At 39.7% G+C, this 9,006-nt stretch overlaps 1 protein-coding gene across 2 annotated transcripts in view; it reads right to left on the bottom strand.

Moving 5' to 3' along the window:
• Nucleotides 1–3,714: 3,714 nt before the first annotated feature.
• LOC111661748 (sorting nexin-2-like) overlaps nucleotides 3,715–9,006 on the bottom strand; it is a 9,097-nt gene continuing 3,805 nt past the window's right edge. For both annotated transcript variants that reach the window (XR_002761246.2, XM_023415411.2), the window contains exons 2-4: nucleotides 8,453–8,533; nucleotides 8,209–8,280; nucleotides 3,715–7,451 (exon numbers count right to left, since the gene is read on the bottom strand). Coding sequence is in view for 1 of the 2 variants with exons in the window: in XM_023415411.2 (XP_023271179.1) it covers nucleotides 7,401–7,451; nucleotides 8,209–8,280; nucleotides 8,453–8,533 (204 nt within the window). In the remaining variant the exon portion in view is untranslated. The remainder of the gene's footprint in view (nucleotides 7,452–8,208; nucleotides 8,281–8,452; nucleotides 8,534–9,006) is intronic.

Genomic DNA, 9,006 nt, shown 5'->3' with positions numbered 1-9,006 from the left:
CGAGTCTTTAACGAGGCTGATCACACCCACTGCGAGCTGCCGCCACAACACTGATGCTCCAGCTCACCTTAACAATTCAGCACTACGGATGTGAAACCGTGTACGAGTCCGTGCTGTAAATGCTGTAATGGAGGGGAAACTCTGGATACACATCTGGCTGGACTGATCATTTACAGTAACAGGACTTAATCCCCAAAGAACGGTAGAAGAACATGATCCCAGTTCTTAATAAATAAAAACTCATTAAATAAAGAAACCCACTCTAGACTTTCTTTGCAGTTGTTTTGAATGTAAAACTTTTTTTGTCATTACAAACAATTTAAGAGAAAAAGTTTAATCTTTGAAAGTTGTTCATGAATTTGAGAGTGTCAGTATTTGGTCCGTCCCCCTTTCGCTTTAATGACAGCGAGCACTCGAGCCGGCATGGACTCCACGAGTCTGAGCAGAACCTGCTGACCCGTGTTCTCCCAGCAGGACTGGATAACGCTCCACAGCGCGTCCTGTGATGTCACAGAGTGTTTGGTTTTCTCGGACCTCAGGTGAGCTCATAAATGTTCAATGGGGTTGAGGTCAGGAGACTGTGGAGGGAAGTCCATGACGGCGAGGACTCCCGGCTCTTCTCTGGTCTTCAGGTAGTTCTTGTAAAGCTCCGAGGTGCGTTTAGGGTCGTCGTCCTGCTGCAGGATAAATCCCTCTCCACAGAGATGCAGACCTGAGGCGACGGCATGTCTCTGAAGAACGAACTGGTGCTGCTCCTCCGTCAGGGCGGAGTCAATGTGGTGCAGGTGTCCGACTCCGGACGAAGCAAAACACCCCCAGACCTGAATATTCCCATCGCCGTGTTTCACCGTGGGTTTGATGCACTGCTGCGTCGTTCTCTCTCTGCCATCAATCTCAAACGTGGACTCACCAGTAAATAAAACCTTCTTCCAGTCGTCCACTGTGAAGTTCTGGTGTTTCTTAGCCCAGCACAGGCGTCTGGCCTTGGTGCCCCTCCTGAGCAGAGGTCTGAGGCCACTGCAGGACAGCCGTCTCTTCACCGTGCTCCTGCTGATCGGAGCCATGCGTTCTTTATTCAGCAAGTTCTGTATCTGTGACGAAGTCGCTTTTCTATCCGTCAGGGAGCTGAGCTTGATGTACTGATCTTCTGACGGCGTGGTCACTTTGGGTCGGCCTGATCGAGCTTTGGACACGACTGATCCGCTCTCTGCGAAGCGTTTCAGGGTCCCATGCACGGCCCCCTTAGAGACCTTCAGCCTGGCCATGATCTGACGCTGAGAAAGACCCTCTTTGCTCAGAATAACAATCTGACTTCTGACACTGTCGCTTAGTTCTAATGCCATTTTTCCCCACTGTCAAAAGTTGAGGCGCAGGCTGATTTATAACAGGTGAACACTGGCTGCAGGCTGAGCACATCAAATCAGACTGAGTGTCACCTGTCAATGTCCTAATTGCAGTTTGCTCCTGTCTTCACTGTACATATCTGACCTATAGTGTATACACATATTCATATTTTCTCTACATAATGTCTAACACTAGTAGTACTCATTCATACCCTTGCAGCTGCCTACTCTCTGCTGCCACACTGAATATATATTGTCAATAAAGTTGAATCTAATCTAAAATATTTGTTCTTCATTTTACGTAACTTTTAATATTCTTAAATGTTTCTGAATCCTCAAACTTTTGGATTATTTCCAGGTTTATGTGAAAATATTAGAGACTTGCAATGTGACTTGCAGACTTTAATTATTGTACACATTCGATTAGTTTTTATTATAAGTTTTCCATATTACGTGGTGCTATATTATTTGAGTTTATTATATTATTAGTAACTATTACTTCATTGAGTGTATTATATAATTTAATTATCAACTGCAGTGCTTTATTATTTCATATATATCTTAAGTGTGGCGCACATTTGGTTCCCAGCTGCCATTGTTTGCAGGGGGACAGGTGTGAATGTGACAGTCTGTTGGCTGCACATGTAACTGCTAAGAGAGAAAGTTGTCAGTGGTGATTATTGAAAACTCCGACCAAGAAATAAGGATAATAATAGTGTGCAGTGTAAATCCTTTGTCGTGCTCTTTCAATAAGTCTCTCATCTGCAGCTAAATTCAACCTGATGGCACCTGGAACTTCCTGTGGGCGCGCGCTGTAGCTCCGTGGTTGGTTGAGTCGCGCTGTCGCGCCGTAGTTATGGACGATGCGCTGTGACGTCACTCCATCCCCGAACCGCTCTTCTTCTTTCCGGTCCGAAAGTCGTCTCGGTTTTCTCCGTCCCTCCTCCGGTGACACAGGAGGCGCGAAAAACTCACGCTTATTGCACCGACGTGTAAACTGGTGATAAAAACAACACAGTTTAAAATCGTGCTTACGATGCTGTCACATATCGATAACCTAAATCAAGCTAGCTGGCTAAAGCTAGCGCTGAACTCGGTAACATCACGTAAACAAACGAACGTTTCCGGTTACGTATCTCGGTGGCTGCTCATCACCAGAGGAACCGACTCTCCACAAGATCCTCACGTGTGAAAACTTCCTTTCCCACAGTTAAACAATCAACTCTTTAAACCAGCAATATCTTATTTAAAGATAAACCTTTACCCACCGCATCATCTCATTGATATTGCGTGCCACTCAAATGCGTCCCACAGGAAGTAGTGCGCACTTTAAGGAGTTCCGCCCCAAAACCAATAAACCAAGCGGGAACAAAAAATAACATGATAAATAAATCAATAAATGAACTGACTGGCGGTAAAAGGTATTGTAGGATCATACCCCAACTCTTTCAGCCTGAATTGATCAGCTGATATGTCCCACCCAAACCCTTTCACCTTCATGAAGTAGTCCACACTCCCTTGATATCTGACCCAGTAAACAGACACCTGACATACCTTAAACTGAGCAGGCCTTCCTGTTTCCACCGGTGATGCACGTGGGTCTTCGTAGCTGCTCTGTAATGAAAATGTTTTACCGCTGCGTCCTGTAGTGTAATGAAATGGCAACAGACGTAACGTATTCTCTATTCTAATACAGTGTTGTAATGAGACAAACTGGTCTTTTGTACGTGCAGGAAGTTCTGTTTGCAGACTTTCCTCAACAGTCATCAAGGGAACTTTTTCCTCTTTATTAGTCTTTAAGGGAACGTTCTCATACGACCTACAGAGAACCATATGGAAGCGTTTTCCTTCTTTGTGATGCCACATGACCGTAAGAGAAAAGAAAAGTCACAGAAGGAACGCCCTACAATCCAACTTGGCTGCAGAATGAAACGTCCTCATGTGACTAACAGGGAACCATATGGGAACGTTCTCTTAACGTCCTCTTTGCAATGTTGCCGTGAAAATAACCAAAACAGAACGTCTCCCTAAAGTCACACAGGGAACGTTAACTTGGACCCAGATCTGAACCTCCTCATTAAGTCCTCAACAAAACGATCTCATATGACCAACAGTGACCATCATAACAATAATAATAATAATAATAATAATAATAATAATGATAATAGAGCAGAAGCACACATGATAAAATGTAATTGGGGCAATATTAATAATAACGATGTTAATAAACTCCAGGTAAAAGTAAGGTTTAAAAAGCTGACTTTTTAAATGGTGGTTTAAAAGCCTTGAATGATCCACAGCTTCAGTTTTCAACAGAGAACGAGTCAAAGCGATTTACAACCTTGAATAATTAAAAGCCACTTCAACCATGGATGAGATACATTCCTTTATTATAATTAAAGTACTCAAACATCTGCTCTGCCGCGGAATGTCACGCCAAACCAAAAGAGCTTTAAAAAAATCTGCTCAGTTAAAGCGTTTCATCATTTGTGAAAGTAAAAAAAAAAACAATCAACTGAAAACTTCGCACACCATTAGGCGGCAAATAATGAGGAATAAAACATGGAATAAAATACAAAAAGGTAGCAATCGACACAGTGTTATATGATTTAAGATTGAGGAGCAGTGGGGATGAGGGCTGAGCACAAAAAATAATACAAATTAAATCCAAACTTCCAGTTTTAATCAAATTTAATATGAGATGAAAAATGTCAGATTTGTAGCTTCTGTTCGATTCAGGTTGTTGGATTTTATTCTGATGATTAAATCAGCTTTGAATTCAACTGAATAAAATCAAGGAAAGATTCTGTAGAATTTACAGCCCTCACACGGATCAACGGGAGAGAAACAGCAGGTAAAGATAATCCTCACAGTCTGCAGCTGCTCTCTGGACGGACACACACACTGTCACCTGACACACACACACACACACACACACACACACACACACACACACACACACACACACACACACTTCCACCAAACCTAACACTACTCTTCTTTAGCTTCACTTCAGTCTCCTTCAAAATAAAATCCTTCATCTGCAGTGAAAACAACTCATCAGCGTCGCAAGCTGCCAAAACTGAAAACGCTAACGGCGCTAGCACGTCGTTTCATTTCTTCACTTCCTGTTAAAGTCTCCTCTTTGGGGCCAACCTGAGCGTTAGGAAGAAAACCACGAGGTTCAGTTCACTCTGCAGGTTTTCAGCTCTGAACTGCTGCTCAGTCAATACGTTTCTTTGTTTTTAACGAAAGAGATCATTTAACTTTTTTACCCCTTTTTAGTTTTGGTCCGATTCTTCCAGCGCAAAGTCGTCAGTGAGCAACTCTGTCTCCTGGAAATTATATTTATATGCAACCAATTTATAGTATATTTTAGATTCCTATTAACATGATGAGGAAATGTTGTTTGTTCATGGAGGTCGACATGCACCTGTAGTGACTCCAGCATCACTGAAGTGTTTTATAGCTCTGACTCTCAGCTCAGTGAAACCCTTCAACACAGAGAGGTTCACACTGACTCGACCAACAACATGCGATGCTTCTCTTCCTAAACATGCAAACACTGACTGACTGTGGGAAGATATTTACAGCAGGTAGAAAGTCAATTATTATCATGTTTATTAATTGAATAGTTCAGCCCGTCAGCCTCATTCAGTAGGTTATGATGATATAAGAGAAACTTGGCAGGAGGAAAATCTTATCAGAACTTATTTATATATCGTCTCGCTGGTTCAAAGCCCTAAACTTTATTTTATTATCTGAGCTTCCTGATTGACTGTTGGACTTGTAAACACCAATATGATGGTTTTGATTTGTTAACTGGGTTGGAGAGACAGTTAATGGCATTCAAGTGACGTGACACAGGGTCTAACTACAGGCTGTTTAACAAGAGTTACCAGAATACAGATGAAAGAAAGGGAAAATGGGGGCAGTGCATCCAGGGAAATTAACCATCCCAAGATACGTAATTAACTGTGGGTATTAATCAAGCTTCTTCAGGTAAAATAGGTTTGTCTAGGTGTGTGAATGTTCATCAGTCAGCAGCGTTGAACTGAACCACAGAGTGAGTTTCTTCCTCCTCCGCCTTCGTCGACTCAAAGAGGAGCAGAAACGAACAGAGAAAATGTTGCCTTCACTCACGATCATACAGCAACAAAAACAACCCAGGGCTCTTGTTTTGAAAGGAACAAGGGGGGAAGCGAGAGGACCGAACAGGTGACAGGAAGTACAAGACACGATAAGAGAGGATGCAGTCAGTCAGTCAGTCGTCCTTCATCACTGACTCCAGGTCAGTTTCACAGCTTCCAAACTCTAAAGTAAAAGCACAGATTCTCCGATGTAGAGGTTCGTTTTAGTGGAGAGAAGTTGCCGTGGTTACGAGAACAGCTGTTAGCACTGTTACATTCCCCAGTGAAAACAACTGGTAGTGCTGGATATGGTTTTTGGGTTATTATTATATTAAACAGCTGATGAAGCAGACACGTGGCGTTCAGGGTTCCTGTAGTAAAAGTTCATTTTCACATTCTTGGTTTCAAACACTGAGGTGAAAAAAAAGAAAAAAAAAAGTCAAATGTACAAGACCGTTAGGAGAGAAGTCAACTACAATTCCCAGAGAGCACTGCTGCAAAAAAAAAACATCCAGTCAGAGAGCTACAGACTCTGTTGCCGTGCAGCTGAAGTTATCTAATTTACAATCAGTTCACTTTTGGATTTTTCTGATTTGACTTTAAATGTCTCCAGAGCAGCTGCCGCCGATGCTCATGGGTAATGTAGTATTTAAGGACAAAGTATGGAAGCCATTTCACGCCAGGAAAACCAGAAGAAATCAGAAGTTTTTTATAAGCTTACAAACATTTAATAAATAGTTTATAACACACTATAATGTAGTTTGAAGCAGATATAATGAGTTTGACTAAATTTTCATTCAGTATTTTATCACTTAGATCTGCTTACAACAATGTTACAGTGCGTTATAAACCATTTATTAGTCGTTAATAATCTGCCTACAAATGCTGAAAAAGGGGGATTTATAATAATGTTTCTCATATTGATACTAAAATAATCTAAATCAAAGGTTGCACTTATTCACTTTTTTCGAGTTTTTGACCGTATCCCACAAACTTCATCAGTAAAACTGCAGGTGTAATCGCGACCTTTCTAAAAGTCTCTCTACATATCCGACCGCCTGTTGTCACGTCACTTAGCTTCATGAAACGCCTGAGTTTTATCACGAAGAAGGCAGTTGGATTCAGTCAAAAACAGGGAAAAAAGCTACTAAGTGAAGCTTAAGTTTGAATTTTTAATTATGTGGCAACTGCAGATTTACGGAAAAAATGCTGCACACAGAAAATGTTTTAATTCATTTTGACAATTTATATTCTTTGTCTTTTTCTTTTTAATTGGCGGAAATGAGCTTCCATACGTCCAGAGAACTGATGGGGGGAAAAAAGATCTTTACGTTAGAGTGCGGATATCTGTCTTTGTTGAGAGTCTTAAAAAAAGACGTCAAATATTAAACGTACAGAGCGAGACCCCCCCCCCCCCCCCCCCCCCGTCTGGGGATCAGGTGAATGAACAAAGTGCTCCGACTGTAAAACATGACACCACATTAGATTCTGCCGTCACCGGGCTCAGATCCCGTGCTGCGTTCAAACTGCAGGTTCCAGATCATGAAAATTTGAGCTCTTTCTCAAACTTACTGAATTCTGACATCAACGTGACGGAAACAGTGTGAGTGAGATATTTTTGTTAATGTTATTACTGTGAATGCATCAGTCTGAGTCGTTCCTGACAACGATTACTCTGACGGGACTTGAACGCAGCACAGTTCAGCACAAAGAAAAAGAGGAGTAAAAGAGGGTGAACTGTAAAATTGAAAGAGTTTTTTGTTTTTTTTTAACTGCAGAAATGTCGCTTGGAGCTGGTTCGCTGCCTCACTTCTCTTCTTCACTCTGGGCACAAACAGGAGGAGGGAGACCCAGGAGGACAGGTGCATTATGGGTAGTGTAGTTTGACCGGAGCCAGTCAGGACTGTCTGTTGTGTGTGTGTGGGCTCTATGAGATGGCCTTCGCCTCAGGTAAGAAGGCCTCCCAGTACTTTATCAGCTGCAGGAGAAAAAGAAAATGAACATTAATGTGCCACAAATATATTCTGGTTGTATTTGCATGTAGAATTAGAATTGTTTAAAATTGAATATGAAAAAAAAAGTATATTTTGTTTTCTATGCTGAATTTAAAATTGTTAAATTTTAAAATAACATTTAAATTTTCATGTTTTAAAATCATTAATTAATTAATTATAATTACTGCAAAAATTTAAAATTTAAAAATCCATTGACAAATATTTTTATCATTAAAATAACAGCAATGCCAAAATAAAAATGAAATTGAACAAAAATTGACTTCAGCATTAAAATCTAAATTCAGAATTAGAATAACTTTATCGTCCGTGAGCCAGTGGAAATTCATCTGACGTGGTTCACTCATAAAAAATATTTATTTATTAATTATGTCATAATTTTAGCAAATTTCTTCTGAAAATGAATAATTATTAATAATTATTTTCATTATGACTGACTGAAAGGTTTAACTGCCGTTATGGAAATTTCTCATTAGATTTTAATCTTTTATCTCAGTTTATTTTATTTCAATTTCATTAAGATTTTATTTTAATTTTGGCAGCCAAACAATTCCATTAAATTGAATTAAAAATAATAAAAAAAACAAATATTACACAAAATTATGTATAATTATACATAAAGATGCCAAATTATACATATACAAAACATGATTTTGATTGAACTAATAATAATAATAATAATAATAATAATAATAATAATGATGTTGTCTTTGTCTCATTTACCTGCTGTTGTGTCTGAACCAGTGACTCCAGGTATTTGATGATGATTGTTTTAAAATCCTTCACTCGTTCTTTCTGTTGAAAAATCAAAGAAACAGTTTTTTAATGAATATATGAAAATCCAGTTCCAGGTGAACATTCATTCATCCATCCCTCTCATCCCGTCATTTACCGCTTCACTCATCAGATCATTCATTTTAAAGCGTATTCACTCATTCATCATCTTCATCATCGTCGTCTTCCTCACCTCAAACCTGCTGACTTCTTTACGGATGGTTTTGGAGATTTGTTCAAAGTCTCTCTCTCCCTGCTGGACTTTCCCCTCCAGCTGAAATACACACACACACACACACACACACACACACACACACACACACACACACACACACACACACACACACAGTATTTTTAATGTGTGTTTAATTTTGCCTCTTCTCGGACGAGGAGCCATGTTTGGATATCGGGATGTTTCTGATGAAGCTGTATATACATATATATATATATATATATGTATATACATATTGTTTTTCCTTTAGTGATCACAGATACTGGATTTCCTGACACTGATATTTAGGAGCTTTAAAGAAAATGATAAACCAGAGTGAAAGAGAAGCAGAGAGGAGGAATGTGAATCACCCACTTCCATCAAATCCTCACTGACTAAATATTTAAAACAAATAAACTGATGGTGAACATTGAGCTTTCAGCTGTAATGTTGAAGTTTGTAGATGTACAAAATCTTTAGAATAATTAGTTGATAATTAAGAGTGAATTGTGCTACAGTTTGGTATTTGACATGAA

This window comes from Seriola lalandi, unplaced genomic scaffold (genome assembly GCF_002814215.2).
Source record: "Seriola lalandi dorsalis isolate HSWRI2012SDOR001 ecotype SW California unplaced genomic scaffold, Sedor1 jcf7180002054550, whole genome shotgun sequence".
Taxonomy (NCBI): domain Eukaryota; kingdom Metazoa; phylum Chordata; class Actinopteri; order Carangiformes; family Carangidae; genus Seriola; species Seriola lalandi.
The sequence above is the reverse complement of the archived record's forward strand: the minus strand, read 5'-3'. Positions and strand labels throughout refer to the sequence as shown.